This window comes from Myotis daubentonii, chromosome 2, assembly GCF_963259705.1.
Source record: "Myotis daubentonii chromosome 2, mMyoDau2.1, whole genome shotgun sequence".
NCBI classification, from domain to species: domain Eukaryota; kingdom Metazoa; phylum Chordata; class Mammalia; order Chiroptera; family Vespertilionidae; genus Myotis; species Myotis daubentonii.
This window is the reverse complement of record NC_081841.1, coordinates 213,011,998-213,030,483: the sequence shown is the minus strand read 5'-3', so window position 1 is coordinate 213,030,483 and position 18,486 is coordinate 213,011,998. Positions and strand designations below refer to the sequence as shown.

General features: G+C 43.2%; 2 protein-coding genes across 2 annotated transcripts in view; one reads left to right on the top strand and one right to left on the bottom strand.

The window, feature by feature from the left end:
• LOC132228726 (cytochrome P450 4V2-like) overlaps positions 1–18,486 on the top strand; it is a 234,889-nt gene that overhangs the window by 152,155 nt on the left and 64,248 nt on the right. The window lies entirely within an intron of this gene.
• LOC132228717 (protein FAM149A-like) overlaps positions 1–18,486 on the bottom strand; it is a 31,914-nt gene that overhangs the window by 10,117 nt on the left and 3,311 nt on the right. Inside the window, 7 exon segments of the mRNA XM_059685617.1 lie at positions 2,863–3,032; positions 7,998–8,188; positions 8,978–9,148; positions 10,057–10,174; positions 12,272–12,422; positions 17,389–17,533; positions 17,836–17,946. Coding sequence (XP_059541600.1) covers positions 2,863–3,032; positions 7,998–8,188; positions 8,978–9,148; positions 10,057–10,174; positions 12,272–12,365 — 744 coding nt within the window. The 5' untranslated portion in view covers positions 12,366–12,422; positions 17,389–17,533; positions 17,836–17,946.

Below are 18,486 nucleotides of genomic sequence, written 5' to 3'. Positions count from 1 at the left end.
TTTGCTTCTATGTAATCCAGGCTGCATATTTTACTATGCTAAGTGGGAAATGATGTTGAACCTGTCAGAGCAGTTTCAAGAGACCAAAACTTACAACAAACTCATAGCAACTCCAACAACAAAAGCAAATCAGACTTATTGTAAAGCCTGCACACTGGAGAATAAAGCGATCCTGTTAGGTATTCCTGTTCAAACCAGTACTCACCGACCTGTATGCCCTGTTCAGGCCTGTGTCCTTTCAGTCTCACAAAGGCATTCCGTAGACTTGCTCCTGGGCTAGGGCATATTTTTGCCTCTGCCTTGAGTACCCTCCCCTTTCTTTTCAGCTTACCAAATCTTGCCTATTGTTTAAGATTCAGTTCAGGTCTTACTCTACTTCAAGCATGTCAAACTCAAAGGCTATCATGGGCCAAATAAACAAGGTTTACGTTTATGTGGGCTGCAAAAAAAAAAAAAGCTTCCATTTTCATGGAAACGTAGGCTTATGTTGATAAAGACATGCTGAATACAAAGGGCTGAAATAAAAGAGTAATGGTTAACATAAAATAATAGAATATTTATTAAAATTTAATATTTTTTCTTGAACATTAACTTACCAGACACTGAATAACTGCACAAATTAATAAGTGTAATGCAAATAAGCCTATTTTTCTTGTTCTCTGAGAGCAAAATATTTCCTGTTGCACACACCAAACAAGTCAGTACAAGACTAAAGAAGTGGCAATTGGCTGCTATAATATTCGCTGCTAGTATTGGAGAGAAATGGTGTGCTTGCACATAAGGAGCGTAAGGGAAATGAATGCAACACAATTATAGTAATCAGTCATTAGCGAACGCTGTAGTTCATTATTAGTAATTATGTATAACAGAATATTATAAAACTTATGTTATGAAATTTTTATTAAAATGTTTCTTCGATGCCGTTATATTGGCTGGGCTGCAAAAATATTCGTTGTGGGTAGCATGCGGCCCACGGGCCACGAGTTTGACATGCTTGCTCTACTTTGTGAAGGGTATGCTGTTTTTCCTTTGAACCCTACATCATTTATGAGCTAAAGGACATGGAACTATTATAATATAATGAAATGTAATATAACATAATATATGGCATAATACATATAATTAGCATCTGATTACAATAATAGAACTAAAACTTATTGAGTGCCTACTCTATGCCACACAATGTCTTGTCTCCTTTAATTCTCATAGATAACAAAACCAGTTTTGAAGGAAAGCGGCTGATTCAAGATTACAAAGCTAATAAATCATGATGTCAGGCTCCAAACTTGTAGTCTATACCCAAAGCTCAACCTCTCAGTCACTCTACTACCTACTAGTTTGCCTTATCTTGTGTGTGTGCATGTGCGTGTGGCATGGCTGCACACCCACCAACTAAATTATATGTAGCTTGAGACCAGGAGCTCTCTCAAACCCCTTTTCCCTGCTCCCCTCTACACAAGATGGGCTGTGCGACACATAAAATCCCAGCTCCTTAGTACTACCGAAGGTCTCCCATGAATAAGCTTCGCTTTCCACTAGGTCTTTGAGTGAGAATGCAATTCAACAAAAATTTACTAAGACAGTTGCTAGGTTCTGTGTTAGTGACTGTCATATTGACACGATATTGCGCTCACCACAATCCCTTGGACAACATATTATTATCCTCATTCTATAGATTGGGAACCTAAAGTTTAGAAAAGTTCAATCAACACATCCAATATAATCCCCCCTATAGGTCTCTTGATTCCAAATGCTCTGGTCTTGCCACAATGACTCTGTGCGTCCCAGTATCCCATCCTTGAACCCAGTGGTTCTCAACCTTCTGGCCCTTTAAATACAGTTCTTCATGTTGTGACCCAAACATAAAATTATTTTCGTTGCTACTTCATAACTGTAATGTTGCTACTGTTATGATTCATACTGTAAATATCTGATATGCAGGATGGTCTTAGGCAACCCCTGTGAAAGGGTCGTTCGACTGCCAAAGGGGTCGGGACCCACAGGTTGAGAACCGCTGCTCTAACCCGAAGTCCAATCACTGTTCCCTAAACATGCCCCATCTTACATTCCTCCGTGCCTTTGATGGGCCTGAAATGTCCCACGCAGACTTCCTACTCCTTTATTCTCCTAAAACACACTGCTTTTGCACATCATCCGCAGAATGTATTGCATCTGACTTGTTTCATACTTTTTGTTTTACTAGGTCAGGGACTATGCTTTCTTCATCTACATATCTCTTCAAAACACCTAATACAGTTCACTTCACACAAACTCAATAATGTTGGATGAACCCAATGTATACTCACTGACTGATTCTTTTATCACTTTGGTGGGAGGAGATGGGCATATTTGTAACCTGCAAATTGGCTAGAAATATTAGGGCAAGCATTTTTGTCCTCAAAAATATGGAAACAGTGCTACAGCTCAAAGCTGATGGAAAGTTTCAAATCTGAGTGTCCCCACTCTATTAAAGAATACGGTGATTCTATTAAACTCCATAAAATAAGTATTTTAAAAATTAGTCTTATTAACAAACAGACTGGATATCTTGATAATAAAGTTTAATAGAATAGTAATCTTTTTTAAAAAAAAATGTATTTTATTAAATTTTTACAGAGAGGAAGGGAGAGGGATATAGAGTTAGAAACATTGATGAGAGAGAAACATCGATCAGCTGCCCCCTGCACACCTCCTACTGGTGATATGCCTGCCACCAAGGTACATGCCCTTGACCGGAATTGAACCTGGGATTTTTCAGTCCATAGGTCAACACTCTATCCACTGAGCCAAACCAGTTAGGCTAGAATAGTAATCTTGGCAAACTGAAGCCAAAGGTATAAAAACTGAAGGAAAGAGAAAGACTAGGGGAAAACATTACCTGGGGGGATTAAGATCAGAAGCGAGGGAGATGCTTTGAGTTTCAAAACTTCTGGACGGGGGAACAGTCATTAGATCAGTGTTAATACGGGAAATGAGTCCCTGCAGAGATTTAGCCTCAGTGACTTTCAATTTTTCTTTCTCTTTTCTTCTTCCTGTGTCAACAGAAAATACAATATTATTAATAATGTTATTTAATATAGGTACTTAGAATTCACTGTTTATAGAAAATATTTGTTCTTGAGTTACCATGAGCTTGCTATGGCCTTGGACCTTGCTATAGAGAGCAGAGACCCATGGTGCTATGGGCTGACATGATACTTCTCCACACATACATAATGAATGCCTATCATTTCAGTATTAGGCAGAAAAGTAGAGATTATATACTGAAGCAAGAAAAATTCTCAGAATTTTATAATATCAGAACTAATCCGTTTGGTTAAAAAATAATAAATGGATACATATGTAATACCCTTTGTAATACTTTAAGCAATAAAAAAAAAATAAAATAAAAAAAATAATAATATTTAAATTAGCATGATTATTACTCTACTAGAGTCCCGGTGCATGAAAATTCATGCACTGGAGGGGGCTCCCTCAGCCCACCCTGCCCCCTCTCACAGTTCGGGAGTCCTCAGGGGCAGGAGGCGACCTGGCGAACAGGGGGACACAACGCCCCTATCATAGCTCTGCTGCTGCCACTGCCAGCAGCGCAAGCCTCACCCGGCCCTGGTTACCTGAACCTTCGGCAGCCCTGAGTGGCTGGGCAGCCGACAGCCAAGGCTTGCTTGCGCCTTGGGCCAGCCCTGGGTTGCTAGGAGGCTGAGGGGACTGGAGGACTCTGGAGACAGGCACCCCGGTGGGGCTGAAGGGACTGGGCATTGCCATCATGTGGCTGTGGGCGCCACCATTTTGAGGGCGTGGCAGTCAATTAGAATATTCCCTCCTTATTGGCTGTGGGCTCTGCCATCTTTGAGGGTATGGCAGTCAATTAGCATATTCCCTCCTTCTTGGCTATGGGCACCACCACCTTTGAGGGTGAGGCATTCAATTAGCATATTCCCTCCTTATTGCCTGTGGGCGCTGACATCTTTGAGGCTGGGGCAGGCAATTAGCATATACCCTCCTTTTTTTGTCAATTAAATCTTTATTGTTCAGATTATTACAGTTGTTCCTCTTTTTCCCCCCATTTCTCCCCTCCACATGGATCCCACCCCCCCTCCACCCTCCCTCCCCTCTACCCACTGTCCTTATCCATAGCTGCATGGTTTTTGTCCATTCTCTTCCCGCATCCCCCACACCCCTTTCCCCACCAAGATTAGTCAGTCCACTCCCTTTCTATGCCCCTGATTCTATTATAATCACCAGTTTATTCTGTTCATCAGATTATTTATTCACTTGATTTTTAGATTCACTTGTTGATAGATGTGTATTTGTTGTTCATAATTTGTATCTTTACCTTTTTCTTCTTCTTCCTCTTCTTAAAGGATACCTTTCAGTATTTCATATAATACTGGTTTGGTGGTGATGAACTCCTTTAGCTTTTCTTATCTGTGAAACTCTTTATCTGACCTTCAATTCTGAATGATAGCTTTGCTGGATAAAATAATCTTGGTTGTAGGTTCTTGGCATTCATCACTTTGAATATTTCTTGCCACTCCCTTCTGGCCTGCAAAGTTTCTGTTGAAAAATCAGCTGACAGTCGTATGGGTATTCCCTTGTAGGTAACTAACTGTTTTTCTCTTGCTGCTTTTAGGATTCTCTCTTTGTCTTTTGCTCTTGGCATTTTAATTATGAAGTATCTTGGTGTGGTCCTCTTTGGATTCCTTTTGTTTGGGGATCTCTGCACTTCCTGGACTTGTATGTCTATTTCTTTCACAAGGTAGGGGAAGTTTTCTGTAATTATTTCTTCCAATAGGTTTTCAATATCTTGTTCTCTCTCTTCTTCTGGCACCCCTATAATTCGGATGTTGGTATGCTTGAAGCTGTCCCAGAGGCTCTTTACACTATCTTCATATTTTTGAATTCCTTTTTTCATTTTGATTTTCTGTTTGGGTGTTTTTTGCTTCTTCGTATTTCAAATCGTTGACTTGATTCTTGTGATCCTCTAGTCTGCTGTTGGAACTCTGCATAATAGCCTTTATTTCAGTCAGTGTATGCTTAATTTCTAGTTGGTCCTTTTTCATAACCTCGAGGGTCTCACTAGATTTTTTGAGGGTCTCACTACATTTATCGGCAGTCTCACCAGTCTTTTTGAGGGCCTTACTAAATTTATCGGCAGTTTCTAGAAAGTTCTTGAAAAACCTTAAAAGTGTGGTTTTGAACTCTATATCCAGCAGTTTGCTTTCCTCCATCTCTGTCATTTGTGTCCTGTTTCTTGTTTCCACATTTCTTATGCTTCCCTGTGTTGGTAGAGTGGCTTTGTGTGCTAGTTGTCCTATAGGGCCCAGTGGCTCAGCCTCCCCAATTACCTGAGGTAGACACTCTTGGTGCACCCGTTTGTGGGCTTTGTGCACAGTCTTGTTGTAGTTAAGCCTTGATTGTTATAGGTACCACTGGGAGGAATTGACCTCCAGGCCAATTGGCTGTGAGAGTCAGCTGTGTCTACGGTGAGAGAACTTCTGTGCTGAAAGCACCCTTATGAGGCAAGACTTGCTTCAGTGGAGCTTTGGTGCTCACTGAGTCTGCCCCCTTAGTGTGTCCCTTATGGATCTGAGGAGTTGTAATTGGATGGTCCCACTCTGACCACTGGGTACACTGGCTCTTTGATCTAAGGAGGTGCTAATTTAGCCTCTTCCTGAGGCTACCCAGCTGGAGCTACGAGGAGATCTGCAGATTCCCCTTCCTTGTTTGGGGTTTGGAGGTGCCCAGATGAGGCCCAGCTGTGAAGCAGTGCAAGCTGCTGTGGAGCCTTGGGCCTTCTCTTGGAAGTTCTGGGTCTGTCTGGCCCAGTTGCAGTTTGTTAGGTAATTTTAGATCTCAAAGGGCCAGCCCATTCATATGCAAAAGCCTCTGCTGCAGCTTGGGTGGGGCGGGGTTTCAGGGAATCAACAGGGTGGAGCAAGCAGCTATGGCTGATCTTCAGCCCTGCTCTAAGGGGCCTCATGTCTGTGTCCCAGTAATCGCTGGAAGCACCTCCGAGAGAAAGCTGCCCTCGAATTCTGAGTTCTGCCCACTGCCAGACAGCCCAGTTTCTCCCCATATGAATCTAGGTCCCCAGCGACTCACCCGGAACTGGAGTTCAGAGCAGTCAGGGGCTTGTGACTCCCTCCCGATTCAGAAAGACAGCCGCGTCCTCAGTTGCCAGCCCTTGCCACGTGCACCTCCATTCCTCTGCACTTCCGTACCTCCTCTGATTCTTGGTATGCTTTTCTCTTTCCTTTTAGTTGTAGAATTTCCACTCAACCAGCCTTCCTGTGGTTCTGGATGATGTCTGTTTTGTCTTTTAGCTGTATTTTTGAATTTGTTGTGGGAGGCAGCAATTTCCAGTGTTTACCTATGCTGCCATCTTGGTTTCTCCGCATATTCCCTCCTTATTGGCCGTGGGCGCTGCCATCTTGGAGGGCATGGCGGTCAATTAACATATTCCCTCATTGGCTGTGGGCACTGCCAACTTTGCAACCGCATGAGAGTCAATTAGCATATTCCCTCTTTATTAGATAGGATTATACAAATTGATCACATAGCACCATCCACCACTAACATTTCTATGACCAGAGGCCTAGTGCATGAAATTTGTGCACGGGAAGGGGGATGGGGTCCCTCAGCCTGGGCTGCACCCTCTCGCAAATCAGGACCCCTCAGGGTATGTCTGACTGACAGTTTAGGCCTCTCTCGAAACCCAGGATTGCTGGCACCAACCGCTCACCTGCCTGCCTGCCTGATCACCTCTAACTGCTCACCTGACTGCCTGATTTACCCTAACCACTCTGTCTGCCCGCCTGATCACCCCTAACTGCTCTGCCTGCCTGCCTGATTGCCCCTAACCTCTTCTGCCTTGGCCCCCGCTGGCGCAGCTTAGTCCAGAAGGACATCTGGAATTATGTCTGGAAGGTCATTTGGCTGTACATCTAATTAGCATATTACAATTTTTTTATTATTATAGATTTGCTTCTGCTCAGTTTTACCTAATTTAGAAAACATTTTATAAAGTTAAATGAAATGATTATTAAATGATCTATGTTTACATTTTACTTTATAAATAACATCATAAACAATAAAAAGTCAATATCCCATTATTAGAGATTAGTTAAGTAAGGTTTTTGTTTGATTTTTTTACCATAATATATTTTTAAAAATATGACCTCTAGCTTCTTTCTTGTATATTTCTGTGGGTTTTCCCCCCCAGAGTATATGTACAGACAGTCCTCATGTTACGTAGGACTCGAAGTACATCATTTCATGGATAAGTCACCATCTCTCATTTATTTATTAAAAAAAAAACAAGTTCCGTCATTTTGACATATGTACATATGTACTTTATTTTTTTTTATTATTTACCACAAGTAAAGGTCAGGAATTGTTATCTTTCTTTTAAATTTTTTTACTGTTTCACTTCATTACTGCTGTGTATGTGCTCCATGTGAGTGACGTAGGTGCTTACGTAGGTGGTTCTGACTTACAGCGTAAATCGCATTATATCATGCTGTAGGAATGGATCTCCAACATAACCTGAGGACCTACTGTACTAGTATATCATTTTTACAACCCAAAAAGGATAATGTCCTTTTTGAAGTGGTTAAAGATCACTTGTGAATGAAGGCAGAAAATCCCTGTCCCTCTCACCCCAATCATGCCCTATGTAAAGCCAGGCTGGGGTGGGGCACAGCACTGACAAATAAGGCCTCTTTTTCTTTCTTTTTTCTTTAATATATTGTTATTGATTTCAAAGGGGAAGAGAGAGGAAGAGAGAGAGAGAAAAATCAATGATGGAAGAGAATCATTGATCAGCTGCCTCCTGCACGCCCGCTACTGGGGATCGAGCCTGCAACCCAGGCATGCGCCCTTGACCAGAATCAACACTTCAGTCAGCAGGCTGACGCTCTATCTACTGAGCCAAACCATCTAGGGCAAGGGTCTTTTTCTTTCTTTTCATTAGGTCAAGTTCACCAAATAAGTACCTATGAGCGTAACTTCCCAGTTTTTTCTAATCAACTCTTCCAGAATTTCTACCACATTTGTCCAGATGTGATCGAACACTTCTGCGGCCACAGTGTCTTTGATACAGTCATGAGGGGAAATGGGAGGAAGTCCGTGCTTGCGCCGCATCCCACAGTGGTGAGCTGATTTCTGTTCAAGGTGTTCATCGTCACTAAGGAAAAAATCCATCCTAATTACTAAAAGAATCAAGGGTTAAAGGTAAATAATGCTACCTATCTACCTACCACGTATTCATCGATGTATATTATACACATATAAATAAACATCACACTCTTTTTTAAAACAGTGCATTATTTTTTAATATACCAATTTTCCATCACAAGGCAAATTTTTAGTATATAATATATGTAGCTTTTGTTTAAGAACTAAATATGCATTTAGTGCTAAAACTGGACTGTCCCCTTTGCCCTCTGTACAGCCAGCTATAGGATACCAGGAGCTCCTGGGCACCACGTCATGTTCACCATTATGCTAAACATAACTCTTGTTTTCTATCTGTACCATATTGTCAAAAACAGCCTGGCGGCATGGCTCAGTGGTTGAGCGTCTACTTGTGAACCTGGAGGTCATGGTTCAATTCCTGGTTAGGGCACATGCCTGGGTTGCAGGCTCGATCCCCAGAGTGGGGCACGCAGAAGGCAGCCAATCAATGATTCTCTCCCATCATTGCTGTTTCTCTCTCTCTTTCTACCTTTCCCTTCCTCTCTGAAATAAAAAAAAAAAAAATGTATTTTAAAAAAGAAAAGCAAGGGAAGCAGTCTTCTAACATAGACATTTCGTGCCAGGAATCTGAAAGCTTTTGAGAGCACAATACTCTCCAAAGAATGGAAAATCTTTTGGAACGTAAAATATACACTAAATGAGCATGTAATCAAACTAAATACCAAATAAATTAATATTATGAAACCATTAAGTCAGTGCCAAATAAAATTCTACTCACTCTTCTTTTCGGTCAAAAGCAAAATATTCTTCGATTTTTCCATCCACATCATAGATCTCTTCCTGCAGGGATGAACATGCTGCTATGTCAGCTACTTCTATGCAGTCAGGACCTGGCAGGGCCGGGGCTGCAAGTGCTGCTGGGAGTACTTGAGAGCCGGAGATGCACAGCCTACAGGGAAAGCAGATTCTCCATGGGAGCTTGTAGAACGTCAAGAATACAATGTGTGCATGAACATGGTAGGTCTTTAAATGATCCAGAAAGCACAGAGTCCCAAATGTAAAAGTCACTAAATATTACATTTAACAAAAGTCATATCCTTAGAAGCAACATTTTCACACGGGCATCATTAAACATTGTAAGGGATTCTTGGAAGCCAACATTATTCTATGAATTTGCATCCTCTTTGCTACAATGATAGGATGTCATGGCACCGTCCCAAGTACGTGTGACTGGCATGGAGGCATTCACTGAAATCTGCTAGTGAGCACAAGAAAATAGCTGGAGTTTTAGTCCTTCTGCTGCTTCGGCCTTAGGGCTTAGGATCCAATAGTATTGATTTTGTATCTAGCTCACCTTTCAGAAATTCTTTGAAACAAAAATTGAAAAGGTATCTCCCTTGCCCAACCAGTGTGGCACAGTGGTTGAGCATCAACCTATGAACTAAGAGGTCACAGTTAGATTCCCGGTCAGGGCACATGTCCAAGTTGTGGGCTCAGTCTCCAATGTGGGCTGTGCAGGAAGCAGCTGATCAATGACTCTCTCGTCACAGATGTTTCTATCTCTCTCTCCCTCGCCATTCCTCTCTGAAATCAATAAAAATACATTTTAATACCCTTGATATTGGTATTAAACACACACAATCATCATCATCAGCATCATCATATCATCATCATCATCATCACCATCATCATCTGGAATCAGAAGCATCTTATAAAAATAATGCTCTGTAGCTGCCCTTCAGTGAAATTTAAACATATAAAGTGGTGGAGCCAAGGCTCACGGCTGAGACAGACATGAAAAAGTGTAATTAAAATGCCATTAAAACTACCTTTTGGAACCAGTTTGTAAGAACTTACTGCCTGATGTGGCTGCTGTGTTCACGAGCATCCGGGGAGGATTCGTGACCTGCAGAGCGAGGCTCGCTGCCCTGGAAGTGGCGGACCCCTTCACCGGTTGGCAGGATGATCTGTCTTCCTAATACTCGGCAAGGTTTAAAAAAAGAGAAAGCTATTCATATTTTTATTGGCAAAGGTAAAATGTTTTGCAACGTTAAAAGTCATGTAAAATACTATTCTCAGGAACATCCTGGCACATGGGAAGTGTCCTGGCATTACAGAGAACCACAGGCTCTCAGGGAGAGGCCAGACTGTTCTTTCACTGACAGACTTGAGGCCAAGTTCTCAGGCGTCTAAGCCACTGACTCAATATGTTTGATTGTGTAGGCAAGACAGAATGATAACAGTCTCCTGGAGATAAGGTCTATCAGATCCTTACATCTAGGGCACTGGTTTTCAACAGTTTTTGTCTCCTGGCACACGTAAACTAATTACTAAAATTCTGCGGCACATCAAGAAATACATACATATATATTTTTTTTTTCCACATGAATTTTTAAAACATGTCATACCTGCCTGTTTAGCCAGGGGCACTGACTTCTTTTCCCTTTGATTGTGAAATAAAAAAATGACAATAGCCAGCACAACAATAGCCATCGGTTGTGAATGATTCAAAATTACACTTATTTTTGTTGTCATATCAGCAAAAAATATATTTTTGGTGTGCCGCAGAATTTTAGTAATTAGTTTACGTGTGCCATGAGATGGAATAGTGCCGGAGGCTAATTCCAGCATGTCATGAATGCAAGAGTTTCATCAAAATGTTGGTGGCACTTGGGGACCCAGCAAGGGCTGAATCACATTTGTTATTGCCTGTTAGAAATGTCTAAGGACATTTCTCCAAACCTGAAAAGGATGCATAAATGACTGCTTGCTGCCAGACAGCTGAGGGCATTTCAATCTACATGTTACTGCCTCCTACTGGCCAAACACCAGAACAGCCGAAAGCAGTTCCTCCAATCTGACCATTGATTCTGTATACCAAACCTTAACCTTTGATGTGTATTATCTACCTTGCCTTAGGACAAATTGTGTTAATAAAAACCAAGAGGTCCGGGGATTCAGGAGAACTTAGTTCCTTTAGCTAAGTTTTCTCTGGCTCCCCAAAATGCCTTCCAAAATTATGTTTCGTCTCTGGACTCTTGATTAATTTACGCCGCAGCCCTTCTCCAGATTCCTGAACCCTTCTAGATGCTGGAGTAAGACCCCCAGCAGAAAAGATTGAAAACACTGATTGAGAGTAATGCAAGCACACAGAGGTTCTCTATAAATGTTAACTGAGATCTACGTAATGAATAGGAATCTATAAATATGTAGACTTGGCTTATGTTCCTTGCAATCGTTTCTTCTTCTACCCTCCTTTCCATTTTTTATCTTAACGACGTGAGTTAACTGTGACAGGAGCAGGTCTGAGTTCCTGACACATTGGCAGGCTCCCCAGGCCTAGAAAAGTCAGCGCCCACAAGTAATAGCTAAGGGACCGATTGCATTCTCTGAGGCGGAGGCTTATAGAGGACTAAAAAGAAAAGACAAAAACCCACCTAGTCAAGAATTTTTTAAAGGTGCCTAGTGGATGTCACTAGAAGATCTGCTGATATCTGTATGAATATTCTCATTTACCTCCCCGGGCACAGTACAGAGGACCTTCAGAGAACCTATATGGATTTCCGCCTAAGTAGTTTGGCTGAGTAGTTGAAAGAAGAAAGAACTTCCCTTATATCCAATCTAGAGTCTCCATCTTTGCTATAAAAACAACAAGTGATCCCTCCTACATAAGGAATCTTGGTGCAATGGTAAGGTTCATCTATCTATTCATTCAGCAAATAATTACTTTGTCCCTCTTCCACCCCCAAGCTGTGCCCTACTTTCAGTACTGAGGACACACACGTGTTGCTCACATGCTAGTGAACATGGAGGTAAAGGGTGACCTATAATGCCTGTATTTGTTCTGAGGATGAGCTAACTGCTTCTCAGAAATTAAAATGCACTTGAGTATAGGGATGTCTCAGTAGTTCCTCAGCCGCCATCCCAAAAGATGCAATATCTCAATAAAGGGCATATGTTCTAGATACATATTTTGACCAGGCAAGTGTTTTAGTCAAAATGTACTCATTCTGTTAAATAAGTCTGAAGTGGGCAGTTCCAAAACCCACTGTGGTGAGTTACGATGAATTACCCACCTACCTCAGATGGATGGATCGTCTCGCCCACTCACTGCATTCAGCCATGAGGTTCTGGGTCTGTGGGCTCACTTTCCCTTCGAATAACATTTCCTCGACCTCCCAGAATAACTGCTGTACTTTCTGTGCACTGGCTTTGTCAAACTCCTAAAACAGAAATGCACATTTAGTTACAAGACTAAAAGTTGTAGACATAATGGCTTCATAATCCATGATGCTAACATATTTAAAGCACTTATTATGACAAGATAGAAATAAGTGGATTTTGTGGTCAGACACACCAATACTGCAATTTTTACTCTTCTGATAAATTGCATCCCACTCTGACCCACAATTTCTGTAACTATTAAGTAGAGATCATCTACTATATGAGTTATGAGACATATTTCAGATCTTTACATAGATATAGTGATAGGTATAGGTAATAGGTATTCATACTGACACAGATATTAATATAGATACTTACACACACACACACACACACACACATACACACTCACACACACATATGTGTGAGTATATATATATATATATATATATATATATATATATATACACACACACACACTAGAGGCCCAGTGCACGAATTCATGCCTCAGCCTGGCCTGCGCCCTCTTGCAATCTGGGACCTCTCGGGGGATATCAGACTGCTGGTTTTGGCCTGATCCCCACAGGAACCCCTGAGGGATACAGTAGTACACGAAGGAGCAGGCAGGCAGGGAGGAGTCCGAGCCTGGGGTGGGTGCTGTGCCTCTCCCACTCACCCTGGCTCCACTGCATCTGCCGCTGTCTCTGCTTGGTAGCTCTGCCGTAGAGGCAGGAGAGGCTCCAGCCACTGCAGCTGCACTCACCAGCCATGAGCCCAGCATCGGTCACCCATCAGCTGAGCAGCGCTCCCGCTGTGGGAGCACACTTACCACCAGGGGGCAGTTCCTGCATTGAGCATCTGCCTTCTGATGGTCAGTGTGTGTCATAGCAACGAGTTAAATGGTCGACTGGTCAAATGGTCAACCAGTCATATATATATATATATATATATATATATATATATATATATATATACACACACACACACACACATAAATAAATATGCAGACATATGTCTCTCATATGGTGGGGTGAGACCACATCTAAGCACATCTGCAAAGTTCAAAGTATTTCTTTCTCTGATGATACCACTGAAAAGGAAAATGGCTCTTATGGAAAAGGCCATTCACATTCTTTCAACCAATGGAAAAAAATCCTGAGGTGGGATTATCAGGGTGAGGCCAGAGTATTAATTCTTCCTGCTTGACCTAAAGAGGTTCTTGGACTGTGGCTACAGTGAAATGTGGATAAGAAAACCTTTCAGCCTTTCTACGTGTTCTCCACGGTTGGGAGGCAACAGTCCTACAGCCCTCAGGCCCAAGGAGGAGAATGTGAACTTTACCAGAATTAGGAGAACCAACACTGACCAGGCAGCCTCCAGAGCAAACGCCTGGTTATCTTTTCTTCCAGGGATGTGTGCACCTGAAATCTAATCCACAGCTCAGGGCAACAAAGTGCATATTCAGGCTGACATACCTGATCCAAATGGTTTACTATGAAAAATGGTTGATTTTCATAGAATGCTAGTCAATATTTTCTGCTACTTCTTGGGGCGTGAGGTGGGGCTGCTTATCAGAAGTGAGAGCACATCTCTGAAGAGGTCCTGAGTGACTCAGAGCTTGACTCCCTCCCAGCGTCCCCTCCCACACTTTGCAAATCGCTGCTGTAAGACTGTAGGAGGAAGAGGGGCAAGTGGAGAACTGCTTTTAAAGAGAGCAAAGAAAAACAGAAAACAAGAAAGTGCAGGAGATATTTCCCTGCAATTTCCCTCCAATTGATAATAAACTAGATTCCCGGGTTGCAAGGGAGTGGAATGCTCTTTTAAAATGCAAATAAGTAGAAAATCAATAATAACATATGCCTCTTAGGAGGGAATTGCCTGGGTACAGCCTGGGAGAGGGCTTACTTTCCATTTTCTCTCCATTGCATTTGGCTGCTTTTGCAAATATTCTCCATCAAAAAGTAAATAAAAGTGTTTAAAAGCAACTGTAGGTTCTGGAGTAATGTGCATTCTATAAATGGAAGCCATAAGGGTCTCTCTGGATAATTACATGAGAATCCAGAATTTGGACAGTGTGAAGCCATGACTCTCAGCCTTCCTCCCACCTGTACACTCATGAGCAGAGTGCGAGTGGGGGTGGCAGGGAGTGGGCGTGAGGTGGGGCTGCTTATCAGAAGTGAGAGCACATCTCTGAAGAGGTCCTGAGTGACTCAGAGCTGGCTCCCTCCCAGCGTCCCCTCCCACACTTTGCAAATCGCTGCTGTAAGATGGTAGGAGGAAGAGGGGCAAGTGGAGAACTGCTTTTAAAGAGAGCAAAGAAAAACAGAAAACAAGAAAGTGCAGGAGATAGAACACCCACGGGCTACAGTGGAGGCTCCCAGTCTCAAGGGCTTCACAAAAGGCCTTGTCCGGAATGCTCAGGGGCACTTGAGGGGTTACGGGGGCAGGAGGCTGTGCAATCAGCAGAGCACCTAATAGAGCTGTGACTAAAAGCTTGCCTGGCTCTAAACCCCACACCCGAAAATGACAAAGATAAGGTCAAAGTTAACAGTTTCCACAACACTTAGAACGTGAAAGTAAAACATCTGCTTAGAAATCCTCTAACCAGGGCGATTTTTTAGTTTTTACTTCACCCAAATTTTCCACTTGAGTTCCTACTGTTAGCATCTGTCCTGAATTTCCAGCCATAGATACTATATAATAAAGAGGTAGTATGCAAATTAACCCTCACACCCTCACAAGATGGCTGCCTATTACCAGCCCGGCAGGGTGGTTACTAAAGGACAACCAAATGACTAAACAGCAGCTTGCGTGGGGTGACCAGGCCGGCAGGGGGGTTAGTGAGAGACGTCAAAACGACGGAGCACCAGGCTGTGTGGGGCAACCAGGCCGGGGGGTAGGGGGGCGTAAGTGAGGAATGACCAAACGACTGAACAAGCAGGCAGCATGAGGCGACCAGGATGGCAGGGGGGTTAGTGAAGGACAACCAAACACTGAACAGCAGGCTGCGTGGGGTGACCAGGCCAGCTGGGGTGTTAGTGAGGGATGACCAAACAACTGAACTAGCAGGCTGCGTGAGGTGACAAGGTCGGCAGGGGGAGGCAGTTTGGGGCGACCAGGCCAGCAGAGGGGGCATTAAGAGGTGACCAGGCCAGTGGGGGGCAGTTAGGGGCAACCAGGCTGGTGGAGGGGTGCATTTGGGGGTGACTAGGCCAGCAGGGGGGGCAGTAAGGGGTGATGAGGCCAGCATGGGGTTAGTTAGGAGCAACCAGGCTGGCAGGGAGGGGGCAGTTGGCAGCAATGTGGCTGGCAGCGGGGGCAGTTAGGGGTGACCAGGGAGGCAGGCAGGTGAGGGATTAGGAGCCAGTGCTCCAGGATTGTGAGAAGGATGTGTGACTGCTGATTTAGGCCCGATCCCTAGGATCGGGCCTAAACAAGCAGTAGGACATTCCCCGAGGGGTCCCGGATTGGAGAGGGTATAGGCTGGCCTGAGGGGAACCCCCCCCTCCTCCTGTGCACGAATTTTGTGCACCAGGCCTCTAGTCTCATATAAAAAATTAAATGTAACACACCAAGAGGGAGGGGAAGGAAGTAGAAAAAACAAAACTATTAATAGCTGAGACTTTGAGTTATGGGAATATAAGTTATTTTTGTTTTTCTTTATATGTTCTGTATTTTTAAGATTTTATGTGTGACATAGAAATGATTTTATATGTATGGCTATGTATGTGTATAATAGGTAATGCTTTTAAAATTGGTAAAAAGATATTTTTAAAAATAAGGAATCAGCCCTAGCCAGTTTGGCTCACTGGATAGAGCATTGGCCTGCGGACTAAAGGCTCCTGGGTTTGATTCTGGTCAAGGGTACATGCCTAGGTTACGAGCTTGATCCCCAGTGTGGGATGTGCTGGAGGCGGCCGATCAATGATTCTCTATTATCACTGATGTTTATATATCTCTCTCCCTCTCCCTTCCTCTCTGAAATCAAAATATATATATATATTTTTAAAAAATAATAAGAAGAAAGCAGCCCTGGCTGGTCTGGCTGGCTCAGTTGGTTGAGTGTGTCATTCTGTGCACTGGTTCAATTCCCTGTCAGAACACATGCCCTAGTTGCAGGCTCCATCCCCAGTAGGGGGTGTGCAGGTGGTAGACTGTTGGGGACTGGGTGTAAGCTGACAAGGTCCTTGCAACTGAAGGGGCTAGCAAGTCTGGGACCCTTACCCACACAGTTTTCCCAGACTTGTTTGGATGGTGGTTATCAGTAGAATGAGAGCAACCTTTGTAGAATGAGAACAGCCTTTCATGGCTTACCAAGAAGTCTGTAACTATTTACTGAGATTTGCAGTACCGAGAATTTGTCCTTCTGCTGTGTCTCTCTCTTAGAGATTAAGAGGAGCAAAGAATACATTCCTCTTGACATAAATACATTCCTCTTGTGTATAAATAGCATTGTGTGGCTAATAAATTTGCAGTAGTTCCTTGAATGAGCTGCAGTCCTCCCGATCCCGCTTTCCTGTCTCTCTTTCTTTTCTCAATTCCCACCTCCCTACCTCAGCCCAGCTCAACCTGTCAGGCTGGCCCTGACAGTAGACAATCAATTCTCTCTCATGGATGTTTCTCTCTCTCTCCTTCTCTTTTCCTCTCTCTCTCAAATCAATAACAACATGAAAGAGAGAGAGAGAGAGAGAGAGAGAGAGAGAGAGAGAGAGAGAGAGAGAGCCCTAGCCAGTTTTGCTTAGTGGATAGAGCATCAGCCTATAGACTGAAGGGTCCTGGGTTTGATTCCTGTCAAGGCCACATACCAGCGTTGCGCCCCAGTAGGAGGTGTGCAGGAGGCAGCTGATCAATGATTGTCTCTCATCAATGATGTTTCTATCTCCGTCTCCCTCTCCCTTCCTCTCCAGGAATAAATGTATTGTAAAAATAAAATGTATTGTAAAAATAAAAACAATTTTAAAAAATAAGAAAGCCACTGTTTACACATTGTAACCATGCAATTATCCAAAGTATTCTGAGACATACTTCATCTCTCCATGAGCAAATGGAGCTCCTTTCGGTAGATAAACCCGTGGCCGAGGTTGAACTCTGCGTTCCAGACCCGGACCAAGAGCTGTGGGCTTCTGTGGGGGTGGGGCTTCCACTGGATGAAAATGATGACAGGGGCTCACTGCAGGAACAAACAGAGGCAACATAAATAGTATTTCCTGGGAAGAGGTTGGGCTGGAAACTGGCTTTACTTCTCTGAGCCACTTCCTCTTTCTTCCTTTAAATACATTGGTCAAGTTCACAGCACACAGAATTTTAAAATACCGATGCAATGTAACATTTCACTAATTTTAACTTTATCTGAAAATAAAACTGCTTGTTTACTTTTAGAAATTCACGGCCAATCTCCAATTTTGTTTGCCATATTCATTATGGGCATGTTTTGGTTTTGCAATCAGAAATGTTCCATAGGTTAATACTTACCAGGTATATTTATCAATGGCTTTCTGCACATTTCTTGCAAAATGTGTAGGTAAAGGATCTTTGCTTTTTAGAGAAAAATTGTGTTTCCCAGATCCTTCTGACAGTCCTCTTCTGAAAAATAAAATAAAATATTAAAAGTATTTCTAATGTAATAATTTTATTCATTAAGACTTTTAGAATTTCCTTTTGTATAAAGTTGCTCCCTCCCTCCTGCCATGTCCCGCTACACCCACACATGTGCACACATATGCTACATAGCCATCCAATGTGAAGGAATCCACATTGTATTTATTTTATTGTCAGATCAGCGAAAAACATATTTCTTGTTGTGCTGCAGAATTTCAGTATTAGTTTATGTGCCATCAGATGAAAAGGGTTGAAAATTGCTGCACTTTATAGATAGACTAGGGGCCCGGTGCACGAAATTCGTGCACTGGGGGGGGGGAGTGTCCCTCAGCCCAGCCTGCCCCCTCTCACATACTGGGAGCCCTCAGGCGTTGACCCCCATCACCCTCCAATCCCAGGATCGGCCCCTTGCCCAGGCCGGATGCCTCTGGTCTAGGCGTCCGGCCCCGGCAGCGGGGACCTGCAGTGGCAACGTGGGGGCGGGGGGGGGGGTGCCACGATCGCGCGGGCTCCGCCCCTGCCCCT